This window comes from Taeniopygia guttata, chromosome Z (genome assembly GCF_048771995.1).
Source record: "Taeniopygia guttata chromosome Z, bTaeGut7.mat, whole genome shotgun sequence".
Taxonomy (NCBI): domain Eukaryota; kingdom Metazoa; phylum Chordata; class Aves; order Passeriformes; family Estrildidae; genus Taeniopygia; species Taeniopygia guttata.
In genome coordinates this window covers 39,278,237-39,295,402 of record NC_133063.1, presented here as the reverse complement: position 1 = coordinate 39,295,402, position 17,166 = coordinate 39,278,237, and the positions used below count along the sequence as shown (strand labels likewise).

Genomic DNA, 17,166 nt, shown 5'->3' with positions numbered 1-17,166 from the left:
AAGTTTCATTTCTCAGTTTGGAAGGGTGTTGGCGGGGCCATGCTTAATTGGGAAAGCTGAGTGCCGAGGCTCCACGAGAGTAGCAGTAGGTGGCAGCAGCACATTTTCCCCAGAGGCTGGTGTGGGGCCAGGTCACAACTCTCTGGCTCTGGCCAAATCTCTGCCACAGTCTGGTGGAGTGAGTGATCCTGAGTGGAGAATTTCCTCACTGTAAGCATACTGCAAAAATATTTCAAGATGCCTTTATGAATTTCACTGACTTCCACTTAACTATGTGTTTTTAGTAAGGGCAAAGTTGTGAGCAAACAAGAATGCTAAAATAGACATGTTTTAAATAGGAGAATTAAAATATTGCAGGATCCCTCTTAGTGAGGTGCATAATTATCTAATAAACATGATTTTTGAATATTTGGCTCTGTATTAAATCAGTTCATAAGCACAGGTGGCTGGATGAAACTGATTAGTTACCAGAGGTTATACCTCTGTGAGCACAAGAGGTGTTGAAGAATGGGAGTAGTGGTGTCATTCTCCCTTGGGAAGAATCCTTCCCTAGTAGCAGATGTGTTTTCAGACGAAAGGAAATACCAGGATTCTCCTAAGATACCTGCAAGTAGCATTGTGTCCTGCACACAACTCAGGATCTGTGGGTGAAGAGTTACAGAAAGCACAAGGCAGGATTTCAGCGCTGACTTCCTTCTTGCAGTCAGCAGTGCCTCTATACTATGTTTTTCTTATCCATGGCTGCTACATTGTGGAAATGAGATGTGCTAAACAAGTCAGATAAGAGCATTTGTGGTTCTTACGTATCTTGACTTCTTTGCCTATTCCGATATAAATGTGAAAACTGTAAGCATAAGTGCTTTGTTTTTGTTTTTTATCTGCCAGCACCACCAGATAATCCAGCAGTACATGGTGACACTGGAGAACCTCCTGTTTACAGCTGAACTGGACCACCACATTCTGGCTGTGTTTCAGCAGTTTTGTGCTCTGCAGGCTTGAGGGATCATCTGTGGACAGAGTCTTACCTGCAGGACTTTAGTGAAATTTAATTTTTTTTTTTAATGGCAAAACTTAAAATGGGGATGGAAGATTTTTTTTTACTAAAACTGGCTTTCATGTGCTCCTATATAAAACAATAGAGTGTTCTAAAAAAACCAAACTGTGTAAGCATTGTAAGCCTTAAAAGATATGACTAATAGGGGATATTTGTGAAGTAAACTATTAATTCTTTTTGTTGTCTTTTAATTTAGTTTGACTCTTCTCTTCATTATAGTAATTTTATTTCTCCCCTCTTGCCTGTATAAAAATCAGGCACACTCCTCCCCCCCAAAATTTTCCTAACCTCACAACAAAAAAAGCCAACCCCAAGCAATTGAATTTTTTACTTCTGCTTGTCCCTTAAATCAAATTAATTGCAGAAATGAGGATCCATTCTTAGTGTTTTGTGAGTATGAAAGGGGAAGCACCTTCTCAGTGAGCAGTGGGATAAGTTCTCTAGTATATGACATAGGAAAAGTGTCTTAACTTTGGACATGTGAAACACGTTTTCAAAATAGTATAGAACATACAAATTTGTTTTGTTATCAAGCCAGATAGATTTTCACAATTTAAAAGAACATAAAATACAATTTAAATATGTTTTTTAAATGTATTGTCTAGTGTCTTATTACAATATCTATAAACAGTAGACAAACTTCATGGACCACTTCTGAAGAATGCAATTCTTTCTGCATTGTGGTCAAGAAATCATGAACTGCTCTTGGTAGCAGTCTTCACTGATAGAGACAGTAAGCAAGAGTTGGAGTGGAACAAAGTTCTGCAAGCCTTACCTGGGTGTTGGGAGCTCTAGCCCGTAACTCACTGGACTGTCACATTTGCGCTGGGCTGGACCTGCAGGATGTCAGAAATCTTTCCTTAGTGACAGTGGATGAACCAAGTGCTCTTGCCTCATCTGGCTTGGCAACAACTGTTGCATCCGCTGCGCTTCCTTTGCTTTAAAATGTGAAGGCAGCACATTGCTCCCATGTCTTCAGGAAGTGTTTTAATGCGGAATTAAGTGATACATTACAGGAGGCTTAGACTGAGAACACAACTGAAAGTAGAGTGGGCTAAGCTTTGAGTTAGGCCAGTAACATAAGGTACATAAGGGCCAAACCAGTGTGTTCTGTACCACAGTGAGCAGCAGTGAACAGCAGAGATGCTGCCTTAGGTGCTCAGGTCCGTCAGTGTGCATGGAGCTTCCAAGCTGTTCATGGTCTCTGCATTTTGCAGGTGAATGTTTTGAAGAATTTCATACCTAGTGCTGTTTAGTTTTAGCTTATGAAATTACGTGCTTTGAGTAATTTTGTTCCTGTACAATTTTTTTTTTTAGGTATTATACCTAGAAATGCATTTCATCTGTATATTGACCTCCTGACTAAGCAAGGAGGGTAAAAAATTGAACATTTTGCTTTGACTGTTCATCTGATTTTTGTGTGTGGCCTGTAGCAACCCTATATAGCCTCATAGACTTAGATCTGTTACTTCTACTTTTTCTGCTTGCCCTTTCTGACTTGACTGATTTCCGCCCTCCGCTATTCTTTCAGGGTGTATTGTTATTTGTTGTAAATTTGCTTTATGCAAGGATTTTGTCAGTCATGCACGGACTTAGGCTTCAGATCTTTCTATGTTAATGTTCTTGAGTAATAAATTAGGATTTCTTGTAGTTTTGTTTTTTTTTTTTTATTTTATTTTTAGGAAACATTTAATACTTTAAAGGTTTTAATTGGAGTTCAATAGTTTTTTCACTGGCTTGGGTCAGTATAAGTTCTGATATTAACTAATGGTGAGGGTTCTGACTATAAATGTGACTTCTGTAAAGCTGGTAATGCAGTTAGAACTTGCAAACTTGTAACTTTCTTTGAGCCTTGACAAATACTAATGCTGGGGATACAGTTGCAAATGCTTGAGTGTAATTCTGTGTTTTAAAACCAAATAGCAATGTCTCAAAATTGATTTAACTTCCAATCATGCCAAGCTTTGAGCATGGGATTTGATTGCATTTCTTGAGTCTGTTGAACACCTTCACCTTCTTTTAGGTCTAATGGTGTACACCTGACTTGACTGGGAAATTGGCTGGATCTGTACTAAAGAGTGAAATGCTTATGTAATGATACCAGCAGCTAACTGGAGAAACTTGGAACTGCTGAAATATGAAGTGGTGGATAGTGTAAAGATGCTGTAGAAATGTGGTGTGGTTGGAAAAAAATGCACAGATAAAGACAACAATAAATTAAAGTGAAGCAGGTTGCTGCTGAGAGTGTGTGTCCAATCTGTTTGGGAGACACTGAAGCAAAGTAGTCATGCTGGGTTATGCTTGTGTTAAATGCAGAGGGGTGTGAAGCAGTTTTGTTTCCCAGCACTGCTACCCTGGCAGTTTGGTTTCCCAGTGCTGGTACCCTGAATTAACACACAAGCCTTCACCTCCTTGCACTACAGCTTGTCTAACACGCTCCCCAACCTGCAGCCATGAGCGGCAAGCATATGTGCTGCTAGGTGCAAGGAGCTGCTGATGTAGAAATTCTCCCTCTCCATTGCCACCTCTTGTCCTCTGGGAAAGGGAAGTGCTGCTGCAGGAGGTCAGGAGTGCTTGCTGTGCGGGGGGGTGGAGGCTGCAGCATGCCCACAGAAGGGCAGTAGTCAGTGACCACCCATCCCCATCTGCCCTGGAGAGGAGTTTAAGAACCCAAGACAACACTGAGCTGTGAAACCATGACAAAGAGGAGTACCTCCAAAAGCCCTGCTGGGACCTCCCTCCCTCCTCTAGCCAAGTCCCCATGCCACGTTCCTAGGTCTTGCAACGGCTTAAATCCTCTGCTTGGTGAGCAGGCAGGTTACTGCATAGCTGCAGAGGAGAACATGGAAAAAGTGACAACCTATATTATTGGAAGCATCATGCACCCTTCCCAGGCACCTTGTCTCCTCTGACAAAACCACAGAGTAAACCTATGACTGAACATCACCATGTCAGCTAGATTGTGGCATGGCAGTGTCCAGTCTTTCCTTGAACACTTCCAGGCATGGTGACTCCACCACCTCCCTAAGAAGCCTATTCCAATATCCAGTCATCCCTTCTGTAAAGAAATGTTCCTGATGTTTGACCTAAACCTCCCCGGTGCAACTTGAGGCCATATATCCTCTTGTCCTGTCACTGGTTGCCTGTGCGGAGAGCCTGACCCCCACCTGGCTACAGCCCCCTGTCAGAGATTAGCAGAGAGGGTAAAGTCTCCCCTGAAACTCCTTTTCTCCAGGCTGAACAAGCCCTGTTCCCTCAGCTAGTCCTGCGCTCTTCACCAGCTCTACCAATCATCTCTGGGCACACTCCAGCACCTCAATGTTCTTCCTGAACTGGGGCCCTGAACAAGACACAAATCTCAAGGTGTGGCATCACCAGTGCCAGGCTTGTCACACTAGTGCTGATACAGGCCAGGATGCCATTGACCTTCTTGGACACCTGGGCACACTCCCAGCTGAATGCTGGCCAGCACCCCTAGGCTCTTTTCCACTGGGCCTCTTTCCAGCCACCCTGCCCCAGCCTGCACAGGGTTGTTGTGACCCAAGGGCAGGACCCGACACTTGGCCTTAGTGAACCTCACACCTTTGCCCTTGGCCCATTGATCCAGCCTGTCCAGATCCCTCTGCAGAGCCTTCCTGCCCTCCAGCAGGCCAACATTCCCACAGTTTGCTGTCATCAGTGAATTATGCTGAGAGCACAGTCAATCTCATACAGATCACCAGTAAAGATTTTAAACAGGATTGGGCCAAATACTAATTCCTGAGGAACACCACTAGTGACCAGCCCCCAGCTGGATGTGACACCATTCACCTCCACTCTCTGGGCCTGACTGTACAGCTGGTTTCTAACCCAGCAAAGCAAGCTGTGGGCTGCCAGCTTTTCCAGAAGTGTGCTGTGGAGATGGTGCCATAGGCTTTGCTCAGCCTATGGCACCATCCATAGACAACATCCACAGTCTTTCCCTCACCCTCTGGGGCAATCACCTGGTCATAGAAGGACATCAGGCTGGTCAGGCAAGACCTGCCTTTCCCAAAAATGTGTTGGCTGGGCCGAATCCCCTGGTTTTCCTGCATATGCTGTGTGATCACACTCAAGATGATCTATTCCATCCCACTACAGAGGCTGACAGGCCTGTAGTTCCCTGGATCCTCCTTCCATCGCTGCTAGATGGGCATCACACTGGCTAACCCAGTCAGCCCAGACCTCCCTGCTTATCCAGGATTGATGCAAACAATGCAGAGCAGCTTAGGGTGCTCTCCTGCCAGCTCCCTCAGTGCCCTTGGGTGAATCCAATCTGGGCCCATGGACTTGGGTCTAACTCAGAACCCAAGTACCTCAACCTTTTCCTTGTCCTTAGTTACAATGTCCTCCCATACCCAACCCTCCAATAACCAATGGAGATTCTCCTAGACCCTCCTTTTCTTAAAGTAGTTATAAAAACACTTTTCTATTTCACAGTGGTGGCCAGTTCCAGCCGAGCTTTCACCTTTCTAATTTTCTCACTACATGACCTACCATCATCCTTGTACCCTTCTTGAGTTGTCCACCCCTTCTTCCAAGGGTCATAACTTCTTTTCCCCGAGTTACAGCAGGAGTATCCTGTTCAGCCAGGAGGAACAGGAAGACCAGGCTGGTCTTCCTTCATGATGGCTCATAATCCAGCAGACAGGGACAGTCTGCTCCTCTGCCTTTCAAGATTTCCTCTTTAAAGCATGGCCAGTCCTCATGGGACCCCTTTGTTGTTAAGGACTTTGTTTTCCAAGGGACTCTCTGAACCAGTGTTCTGAATAGGCCAAGGCCCACCCTCCAGAAAGCTGAGGCAGAGGTTTTGTTGACCTTGTTCCTTACTTACGAAGGGTTGAAAACTGTAATTTCATGGTCACTGTGCCCAAGATGGCCTCCAACCACATGTTCCACCAGCCCTTCTCTGTTCATAAACAGCAGAACTACAAGGCTACTGCCCCTGATATGCTCATGCTGTAGTTTAGGAATGGTGTTCCCCAATTTAGCATTTCTACTGAAACACTCTAAACCATGCACAACTTGCTCAGCTCCTCCCAGTAGGAAGTAGATGAGAATTAGAGGCACAAAAGGTACAAATCAAGGATTGAGATAAGAACAATTTACTAGAAACAGCAGAGAGGTAAGAAACAAACAGTATCAATATTGATATTAATATTGCACAGGAAAGATGATCAATTCACATGCAAATGCCCACCCCATGAAACCCAATGTTACCCTGACTGGAAAGGACCCCCTTCTGCCCACCCACCCCTGTGTATGGTGTGAGGCACTACAGGATAACTTCCAGGTCTGGGTTACACCCCTCCTGGCTACTGCAACAAATACTGTCCTGGCCAGAGCCAAGACAGCTCACTTGCCAGCTGTCCTTTGCCTCCCGAACACTCCAGGAACCTCCTAGACAGCTGCCTCTCCCTGCTGATGTTTTCAGCAGACAACCCACAAATTAAAATCTCCCACAAGAACAAGGAGTAGTAGTTGTGAAACACCAGCCAGCTTCTTACAGAACATTTCATTTGCCCCTTTATCCTGTCTGGGTGGTCTGTAACAGACTCCCCCTGGGATGTCTGCTTCATTGGCCTTTCCCTGATCCCAACCCACGGACATCCAATCTTATCATCACGGCCCTTGAGCTCTGTACAGTCAAGACTCTCCCTAATGTACAGAGTCACCTCACTGCCTCTGCTTGTCTGCCTGTCCTGAAGAGTTTATAACCATCATTGCAGTACTCCAGCCATGGGAGACATCACACCACATTTCCATACTGGCAAATATGTCAGTTTTCCTGAAATTTCAGTTCTGCACAGCTATAGTGTCCAAGGCTCACAAAGGAAGTCTCCAGAGACCTCCTTGGAATCTGCCATATTTACAGTGGTCAATAAATGTAGAGCCACACATGATCCTTTACTTCAGAACATATTCCTTCACTTCAGTAATCACCACATGCATTCCCCAACAGCTGCAAGAATGTGAATTTAAAATTTAAAACTTTTAAAAAATTCACTCTACTGAAAGCAAATATCATTCAAGTGCATTTGAAAGAGCTCTGCTATGGAACACTACTTTACTCTTGCCCCAAGGACAGGTCTTGACCCTTGCCTTGGTCTCTGCTCCAAAAAGGAAAAAAAAAAAAAAAAAAAAAAAGAAAAAGAAAAAAAAATATGTAGAGAATACACCTAAGGATCTATCCTGTAAAATACAGTAATCTCTATCAGAACCTCCCAAGGAAGCAGGCAGCTTTCCTTTTAAAAGAGAATTCTCCTTTATGGAGTTGTGTATCTGAGGCCAAGGAGAACCTGCCTCATTAGACGGCCTTCCACCACCACAAGTGATGCTCTATCAGCCCTCTGCCCGCCCATAACCAGTAACTGAAAACCAGACGACAAAGAGTTAGGAGAAAATAATGAGCCTTCCTCCTGATGGATGTAGAAAAGCCATGTAAAGTTCACCTTGATTTTATCAGTGCATCATGTACAATGATACAAACAACTTTTGACCAAGAAGATACCAATTGTTGAACTGTTGCTATATTCTACCCTCAGATCTAGCTTAAAGGCTAAAGCCTACTGTTCTTCACAGAGCTTCTCGCAATTGAAAAATATAATGCTACACAGTATTTGGCAACACCTTGTTCATAATAAGCATTTATTTGACTTTAATACAAAATACCATTAAAAACAAAGTCAAATTAAAAAATAGGTTAATACTACATCTTCTCATAAGTTAATTCATGGCCACAAACAGTGCATGTCTTTTTATATGTATCTTCAACAATATTTTCTTCTGGTCCATATTCATGTTCATGGATACTGGCTTCTTTCTTCCACAAACTACTTCTCACAGCACGGCGGAGTTCTGGTAAAAAATACAAGAAAATTTTAAGATTTCAATAAATCTTAAATAGTGTTCAATAGAACTCAAGCTAACCAGCTTCTTGAGGCCTGACAATACGCTTGCTGCCTGTCTTCCACCAGGTCTGGGAAAGAATCTGCTCTTGCAAGAACAAGCTCTGACTTGCCCTGCAATTCTCACCTTGTTTGCATATTTTAAAGGCCAAGAACTACACTGTCATGGGATTTCATAGGCAAAGATTCTCCATCTGGACTAAGGATGTGCTGCTTGCTGCCTTTTCACACAAAGCCATTCAAAGGTATCCAAAAAGGATCGGTGGAACATAAAGAAAATGTTTTTTTTTGAACACCTCATCTATTTTACATGGCCAAGAAAGAGTCACTTTCATTCAGGTCACAGTAAGCCTCCCAAATGACTTGGCATTCTCTAAGCTTTATGCCCAATAATGAGTTGCCTCTGCAGCATCCGCAGTGAAATCTGTGGGTTCTCTAGAGCGCACAAGCTGGCAGCAGGGCTCAAGATATTATCCGGATGTTGCAAGCGGGTGGCAAGAATACTGAACAGCAAAATGTGGTCACATTTTGATCCAAACCATTCAGAGGCTGCAAACTTTGTCACGTTAAGGTCTGTACTTGCACTGAACTCTGGCATCTTGGCTACAGTCTGCTGCCAGTCCTTCTGTGCGCACAAAATCAATGGCCCAGACGGGTTATTTGTGCAGTCCCAAGTTCTACCGCCTTCAGACAACCCTAGAACAGCCAGCTTGAGCTTTCTGCCCTTGTAAACACCAACCCCAAACAAAGCATGGATGCTATACGTGGTACAAAAGATTCCACCCATCAAATACTCCTCTAAGTACTAATTTATCAGAGAAAAAACCTGTAGAGCAATTTGCAGTAAAGACAGCCCATAGGAATCCTGTGAACAGGAAGACCTATTTTCATTAGTCATTCTACCTGAAGGCTATCACAGAACTGTAATAACAAGCTGCCATAAAAATCCCTGTCTTCCGCAAGTCAAAAGTATCAGAAGCAACCCATGGCACATCCTGGGTGCCATATATACCCAAAAATGTGAGAAACACTATAATGAACCATTGTAATTCATTTCTGTTGCATCATGTCCACAGGACAACAGGGGAATTCAAGCTGGAAGGGACCTCAAGTCCTGCAGTCCAACACTGTCCAAAATAGTCAGCTATGACGTCACACTAGACTGCTCAAGGGTCACCCTCAGTCTATAGAACCTCCATTTTACCACATTGAATATTTTCTCAGTAATTTATCCAGATGCAGACAGAGGTTTAAACTTCCCTTCAGTATGTAATTTTAATGAATTACCTTTAACCTTCTTGTCAAACTTCTTCTGTTTCATCTTCTCTCTGCTATCACGGCGGAGCTCCTTTGCTTCTTGCAATGCTTCTTCGCTACCCCAGACTTCAAGTGAACGCTTGATTACCTACAGGATGGACATAAATGCCTTTTCCCCCCCCGCCCAAAATGATAAAAGTGAACTATTCTAACTTACAAATTTAATTTTTCTCTACACACGCACATAAACTAACCAATCTTCCACAATCTCCCACCTGTCTCTGCTTTTGACTCAGAAGACTGCAGTCTTTCCACAAGAAGAGGCAACATTGGTTATTAGTATCAGTTGGATGTAACTTAGGAAAACTTAAACCCAGCTCTAATTTTGCCCGTATTTTACTAAAGCAGTACGATTCCCATGAAGTACCAAACAAGAAATGACAAGAGCCCTGGAAAATCCACTTGCCTCTCCTGCTGCCTCTGCAGGCAAAGCTGTGAACACAGCTACAAAGGGCCACACACAACTGCAGCTGCCCCATGCACTTCAGCATAAAACTGAAGGGCCATGTGCTTTGTGACTTGTAATTGTGCAACCCACTGAAGTTCTGCTCAATGAACATCTTTAAAATGCTCTCAAAACCAGACATTTTTACAACTCAGACTGCAACCATTTAGCTATAACAAGCTACACATAATACACTTAGCTTTGACAAAACCATTCAGGTACCAAGTGACAACCAAAGCTGTACGAAGGTAAAAAAAGGTCTGAAACACAGTAAGTTTCTATACCTGTACTTTTAAATAAAGTTTCATTTCACCCCATCGTGAATTATGAGGATTTTTCTTCACAATGAATCTGAGCACTGGTTCCCGCTTGTCTAAGTCACAGTCTTTAAGCAAATACTCTTCTTTTGCTTCTGTCCTTGTAATAAGCTTATGTTTATCTTCAACATCTCTGCAAGATGTAAAATAATGATGAGAAAGCTACACCCTAAAACCACAGGTTATTAACATCTAAATCCCCATCCCTTCTTACATTCCTGAAATACAGGTAGCCCTAATACCCTCAGTTTTTCATGCATGCAAATAAATTTGGATTCCAACAGCCTAGCTAAACCCCAGACTAGATTTACTGAAATAAACTGTTTAAAAATTCCCCCATTTCAGCAAACACAGACTGAGAAGCCTGCTTTTCTATAAAGGATCTTCTTTTATTTTCTTACAAGAGGAAAAACCTGAAACTTAAAATTAATATGAATAATTTCAGGTATTCACCTAACTCCGATGCAATCCAAGAGGACAGAAGTATGAGCCTCACAAGGTCGACAGAAAGAATGTATAATGTGAGGCAGGTCCTATCACCTGAGAATATACATACTCCATATGCTTCTAGATCTCAGAAACTGATTAGCAACACAGACCACTTCTTTCTATAATACACGATAGTAGGCAGAGAAAACATAAAATAAAGGCTCTGCAGCCTTTACCAGATAATGAAAAACTCTGTAACCACAGCAGCATTCATGAGTTAATGGAAAAAATTAAGTTTACGCAATCCTGACTGAAGTACAGCTTGAATCACTTGAGCCAAACTATCTGCCAAACACTAAGTGCTAACAACGGCCATCAAGGAAGTACTGCTGTAAATGTAGCTTTACTAGAATTCAAAGTTCACAGTTACAGCTAGTGCACCAAGGACACTCCAGCCATCAGCTACAACAGCTTAGACCCTAAGACTCCACAGGCTTAAAGTCCTGTCCCTAACATCCTTTTCCTACCCACTTTAACTTCTGAAACAGAACTTCGTTTCCAACATTACTGCAAATTGCCTACACCACGTGCACACCCCTAACCACTCCCTGCAGTAAATGGGTAGGCTTCCAGAACAAACTCCTGGGTTTTTTTTCATTCATCCAATTCATTCTTACACACATGGGCAGCTGGCTGCTGCAGTTGGTTTCACTGCCCTCGTTATCTTGATGGCTTTTGGAGCGTTTTCTGCACTAAAAGATAAGAGCTTGCTCTGCTCTCAAGGTCAAACTCCTGCTTACCTTGCAGGCCAACCAGTAACCTCCCATGGGGGCTCTGCCCTTTGGCTGCTGTGCTTCCAGCATGCCCATGCTGACCAAAGTACCAACTTCACTTGAGTTAAAACACCGGGACCACAAACACTCTCCTAACCCCTGCTCCACTTCAGAGCATATATTTGTGTTGCATCACGTTTTCAAATGGCTCTAGTCTGCAGCCAGACATAAATTTTCACACTGACAAACACACCAACTGCTCCCATGACATCCTATTTCCATAATGTTGTATGAAAATCCACTGATGTCCCCTATCCTAAGGCAGGCTTATGAGACAATCTGTGATTCAATTCCATAATTAAACTTGCACAGGGTTATCAGTCAACTTTCATTTACATTTTTTTAAAGTTACTGAAATATGTCTCTCTGCTGGCAGTCTCTTTAAACGACTGTAACCCATTGAACTCTAGCCAGCAATCTTTATGTAAAATAGTGTTTCTCTCTCCTGATTATTTGTAATACCTGCAATTATCACATGTTGCCCAATCAAAGTGCTGCATAAGGTAGGAGTCCATGAATTCTTTGCCACAGTCTCCACAGATAAGATAGTCAAATTCTAGTACGGGTGCTAGTGGAAAGAAATATTTTTAAAGGGACTACAATGATAAAAACAAGCATCTAGAATTGGTATTACAGGCAATTTTACTAGAATTCAGATAAGCACATTACAAACTAGTTTCACTCTATCAAAGCTTTTCAGAATACAGTACAAATTCAAATCCATTACCACACAATTCCATGAATGTTGGACTATTTTCTTGTTTTGAGTACTTAACTACAACATTTACATGTATATTTAACTTAGCCATTGTTAAAAAAAATTCTCCACATTCTTCCCACAAAGAGCTTCAAATCCTCTCCCCTTCCACTTCCTCTGCTCTGACCCTCTCAAAATATGCCCTGATTTATAGAGGACATGTGGGCAGGAACAGGAGGAAGCAGAGAAGGGATTTAGTTTGAAGAGGGTGGCTACAGCAGGAAACTACAGGAGCTGCGCTGGCATCCTAGTTCTCTCAGCTCCGCTCCAGATTGTTCCCTAGCTCAGCCACACCTGCCTCTCCCTAAACGAGCTCAGTGGAAGCCTGGGGTAGTTGGCAAGGTTCTTGTCCGTTCCAGCTGGCAGAAACGGAGGTGGATGGCCAGAGAGCTGCTAGGAGTGGAATGGGGATGGAGCTCCACTACAATCCTCTCCCCAAGCCCTCTCAGCACTGCTCCAAGCCCAGACTCATCTCAGCGCCAGCCACTGCTTCTGGCCGCATCCTCAACGGGCGGATCACCTCCAGCGTCATCACCATCTGTTTTTATGTTCCAAGACACCAAGAAACACCGATTTGGGAAACAACAGCAATAAGGAACATTCCTTGAATGGTAACATTGGAATTCTATCAGAAAATTAACATTTCTATACAGTTTTGAAATCGGAAAGCAAGGCAATGCTATGAAATTTTAGGAACACCTGAAGCAGAAGATTAATGGTTAACATGCAGCACCATATATTTTAATTGCATTTGCATTTATAGCAGATCCGATCCAGCAAAGATATTTTATGTAAATTCAGTCCTACTAGCGACAGCCGGATGCTCAGTACTTCACCGTCATTTCATACTCTTACATCACATTTCATCATTTAAGGCAGTGCTCCCGAACACGAAGACATTTTATTAAGACAATGACGTTATGAATTACACAGCAAAAAATACGCCCAGTGTAAAGGCATCCCAGATCTACTTTAATTTATTATTAAACATTAGCCCATCAAAAGAAGCAGGGCTGCTAATTGTTTACACTGTTAATCAAATTGGTGCTGATTTCTAACAAAGAGATACACTGCACCAACAGCCCCGCAGCTGATTCAAGCAGAACAAAGCAAGACAAAGACAATCCGAGAGAAGAAAGTCGGTCTATTTTGGGACCCTTACTTCTCCATTTGCTTTTTTTTTTTGGGGGGGGGGGGGGGGGGGGGGGAAAATATCGCAAGGCAATGTGCTGAAATCCTCCACCGTACGATCAGTAACTTGGCGCCAGCACGTTTTATAACGATAAAAGCTGGCACTGCAGCAGCGCTCCGGTCACATAAATCCCAAAATTCCCACAACCGACGAAGCCGCGAAAATTTACCCTTATGTCGGTCTTAAAATATAAATTCCCCGAAAGAAATAATGAAAATAACGTTTATGGAGGAGGAAAAAAAATTAAAATGTGCTATACCCAAGGGTACTGGCTGTGTCCCACTTCCGCGGCTTAAAATTCTTCATTTTTAATTACCGCGCATTTGCTATAGCCGATTAATTGCTGAAAAGAATCGGACGCGCCACTAATCGAGCACATCCAGAAAAACGTGTGAAGGAGAAAAAGGGCTGGCAACAATTAAAAAAAAAATAAAAAGAAAAAAAAAAAAAAAGAAAGAAAAAGAGGGTAAGAAAGGAGAGTAAAAAAAGCCCGGGAAAAAAAAAAAAAAGGCGCCCATCTATCCCGCCCCGCTGGCGCGGCCGGAGCCGGCTCACTGTCGCCCCCGCGCCTTCCTGCCCTCCCCCGCCAGCCCCGCCGCCTCCTCCCGCCGCCTCCCCGCCGCTCCCTACAGGTTTTTTTCCTAATTACCGGGTGGATGCACGATATTCTCGCCGGCGCCGCGCTCTTCCTTCTGCTCGCTCTCCTCCTCCTCCAGGAAGAATCCCCCTCCCGTGTCCACGACCTTGGGGAGGGCCCGCGCCCGCGCGCCGCCGCCTGCGGGAGCACAAACGAGGCGGGCGCTGCGTTAAAGCGCCGCCGCCGGCAGGGGGCGCGCGCGCCCGCCCCCACCGCGCCGCGCGTGCGAGGCGGGGGGCCGCGCGGAGAGCGCGCGCGTGCAAGAGCCCCCCCTCCCCCACACGTGGGGGGAGGGGGGGCCCCTCGCGCGCCGCGGCGGATTTTCCCCCCCAACCCCCACCCCATTCCAGCCACCCTACCGCACCCACCCCCCCCCTCCGCCGCCCCCACCACCTCGCGGCCGGCGGCGCCCCCCTTTCCACACATTTTTCCCCTCTCGAAACCTCCCCCCTAAAAAAGAGAAAAAAGGGCGCGGGGACTCGCCCGTTCCGCCGCCGCCGCCATCCGACCTGCGGCAGGGTAGGGCCGGGCCGCCAGCCGCGCCTGCCGCAGTGCCAGCGCCCGCTGCCGGTTCCGCTCGATCTTCGCCAGCGCCGCCGCTGAGAGGTGCGGCCGCTCGCCCGCCGCGGCCGAAACCTCCTGCTCGTGGTCTTGCTGGTGGGCCGGGGCCGCGCCCGCCATGGCGGCGGCGGGAGAGACCGAGCCCCGTGGTCCCCCCCGCTCCGGCAGCCGCTCTCGCCCTTCCCTTCGCCGAGCCGCCGCCGCACTGCGCCTGCGCAGGGCGGGGGGCGGGGGTGGCCACAGAAGGGGCGAGGCCGCCCGCGCAGGCGCGCAGCTGCCGCCCCGCCCATCCTCGCGAGCCGCCAGGGCGGGGGCCCCGCCCCGCCGCCGCCGCGCGGGGCGCGCCGGGAGGGCGCGCGAGGGGGGGAGGGGAAGGGGGGGGCGCGCGCGGCCAGGCGGCGGGGCGGGGCCCGCGGCCCGCGTGGCGCGCGGGGGTGGGGGTGGGGGTGGGGGGCGCGCGCGGCCCGGGGGGGGGGGGGGGGGCGGTGTGGGCCGAGGGGGGCGGCGGTACAGGGAGCGGGGCCGCGGGACCGGGCAGGGAACGGAATGGGGGAGGGGAGCCGACGATGACCCTGCGCTTTCCGCACCGTTCCCCGCCTAGGGCCCGAGCAGCCCCGTGTAAAAAAAAAAAACCATAAATCCCGCCCCGCCCGGCAGGAATTCCTCAGCAGCGTCACCCAGCAATGCCCCTTTTGTCCGCCCGGCTCGGCCCCGCCACAGGCCCGCGCGAGGCCGGTTCTCGGCCGGAAACGGCCTCGGCCACGTTTTCTGCGCTGAAAACTGCTAGAGCGCTCTCTCCACTCCTGGTCCTGCTGTGCGCAGCCCGCCGCCGTGCCAGCCTCGCTCGGCACCGGCAGCGAGCGCTTTCCTAACAAAATCCCCGTCCTGCCCTTAATGGTTTCGCGTGTTCCGTGCAAGGGAGGATAAATGGAGGCTGCAGCCTCCCTTACAGCCGAGGGACGCGCAAATGGCTTTGTCATGCAAATGTGGCTCTAAGCCACTTTCATATAAAACCACTTAATGCCGAGCAGCCAGTGAACCTCGCCCGCCCGTCAGGCAGTGCCTGCCCTCTCCTTGAAGGAACGGAAATGGAGGCACTGGCACAAATGCATGCTCCCGGCCTCCATGCTGAGACGGGATGACCTCAGCACAAGGAGAAGCCTTCCTTCCCTACCCCCCCCCCCCCCCACTCCCTCAAAAAAAAAAAAAAAAAAAAAAAAAAAAAAAGAAAGAAAGAAAAGCTTGCTCTCTTGCGTAAAACTAAACTAGTTTCCTAGTTTCCTCCCAACCCTTCCTTGCTGATTCCAGAATACGTCCCTTGTGCCTCTCCGTTCAAATGCTCGCGGTAATTACCTGCATAGATTGTGTTTCTCCTGTGTCCTAAAACATTTTATATCCTTTTAGCTTGTCGTCCTCGCTTGGCATTAACTTTCGACAACAGCCAGCAGAGTGTGCTATGAACGCTGAGAAAAGAACATCCTGCTTCTGGGAAATTTATATATATCTCCATATATATATACACACACACACACACACACACACACACACACATCTACAGAAATGCAGATGAAGACATTTTAAGTGGTTCTAATACTTGTATGAGTAGTAGGTAGCTCCTCCCATCAATTAAAATACTTCTCTTGTCGCAGATCACAGAACCTCTTCCTTAAAAATTAATAACCAAGTCATGTTAAACCGTCTGCTTTCAGCAAGATTGCTTTCCAGTGTTTGTATAAAGTTGGAAAAGTGCCACAGTAGAGATGTCCAAATACGTTTCAGTCAGAGAGAAGGATCTAGAACACAAGGTATTTAATAGATGAAAATGCAAATCGTCACCTCAGTATACAGGAAGCAGCTTATGCAATTATACAGTATGAGCATACGTTTCTCCAACCTCATTACTCCCTTGTTTGGACTGACTTACAGTGGAGTTCCAAACAGAGTAATAAACACGTAGAAACAAGTGAAATAAAAAAATATAGAAGAAAAGCGTTTACAAGATGTCTTGGAAATGGAAATGTTTGCTTGAAAAGCAAACACACGTATGTTTGGATTCCTTATGCTATTCTGGTGTCTTTTCTTCCTTGTTTTGTAGGAGCAGACATTTAGAGAGGAATGAACTGAGTTGTGCCTGTGGGGTAACGAATAGTTCTGTATCATTCGTAAACCAATGATTGCCTTAAAGCAAAGCCAGATTTGAGACCCTGTGTAAGGGTTTTAAGGGCAAAAGGACATTATTGTTATGCAACCAAACTGGAATTAGGATTAAAAGGAAACCAGAATACATAAACAAAAGCAAATTCAGAGGCAAGGTGTTCAAATAAAATTGGCTGTGGGCCGCAACTGTGTATGCAAGTGTTAATTTAAGTAAAACTGTTTTAGAAGTATCTACTAGAGATGTTTGGCTTTTTCTTTTTCTCAGAGGCAGGCTGACAGGGCAATCAAAGCAGAATATTCTCCCCAGCTCTGCTTCTGACCAAAATTAATCAAACACAATACTCCTAATTTTCATTGCCAAGAGAAGGTAATAAAACTAATAGTTGTATATTAGCAAGGAGCTACAAACTATCTCATATGCATTGCTCTGGTCATGCACTATTTGTGCTTAATATTAAGCACGTGTGGCTTAATGCATGCACATGAGATAATAATTCTAATTATGTCTGTTTTAAACAGTTTTTCAGGTTCTGTATGCCAA

The 17,166-nt window shown here is 45.7% G+C and overlaps 2 protein-coding genes and 1 non-coding gene across 4 annotated transcripts in view; 1 reads left to right on the top strand and 2 right to left on the bottom strand.

Annotated features, from left to right (window-relative positions):
• The window catches only part of NCBP1 (nuclear cap binding protein subunit 1), a 31,369-nt gene extending 28,081 nt beyond the window's left edge, over positions 1 to 3,288 (top strand). The window contains exon 23 of the mRNA XM_030257963.4: positions 886 to 3,288. Within this exon, the coding sequence (XP_030113823.1) occupies positions 886 to 999 (114 nt within the window). The 3' untranslated portion in view covers positions 1,000 to 3,288. The remainder of the gene's footprint in view (positions 1 to 885) is intronic.
• A 4,403-nt stretch (positions 3,289 to 7,691) lies between these two features.
• XPA (XPA, DNA damage recognition and repair factor) lies at positions 7,692 to 15,962 on the bottom strand. Of its 2 annotated transcripts, XM_030257969.4 has the most exons (7): positions 15,822 to 15,962; positions 14,391 to 14,679; positions 13,920 to 14,045; positions 11,784 to 11,889; positions 10,027 to 10,192; positions 9,268 to 9,385; positions 7,692 to 7,930 (listed from the first exon to the last, which is right to left on the bottom strand). In XM_030257969.4, the coding sequence occupies exons 1-7, from the start codon at positions 15,825 to 15,827 to the stop codon at positions 7,782 to 7,784; spliced, it is 960 nt and encodes a 319-aa protein (XP_030113829.4). In that variant the 5' UTR covers positions 15,828 to 15,962; the 3' UTR covers positions 7,692 to 7,781. The 2 variants fall into 2 exon arrangements, with proteins under 2 accessions (XP_030113829.4, XP_030113830.1); XM_030257970.4 differs by lacking the exon at positions 15,822 to 15,962 and having other exon boundaries at positions 14,417 to 14,679.
• On the bottom strand, positions 12,465 to 12,536 carry MIR2954 (microRNA mir-2954). Its single transcript, NR_048973.1, has one exon. It is a non-coding gene; the product is annotated as a microRNA mir-2954 (primary transcript).
• Positions 15,963 to 17,166: the final 1,204 nt, after the last annotated feature.

What these genes read in the sequence shown, in the direction of transcription:
- XPA (XM_030257969.4), bottom strand. An exon ending in TGGCGGCGGCGGCGGAACGG is followed by an intron (nt 14,046 to 14,390) that starts GCGAGTCCCCGC and finishes GTGCTCCCGCAG; the next exon opens with GCGGCGGCGCGCGGGCGCGG. An exon ending in GCAACATGTGATAATTGCAG is followed by an intron (nt 10,193 to 11,783) that starts GTATTACAAATA and finishes TACATCTTGCAG; the next exon opens with AGATGTTGAAGATAAACATA.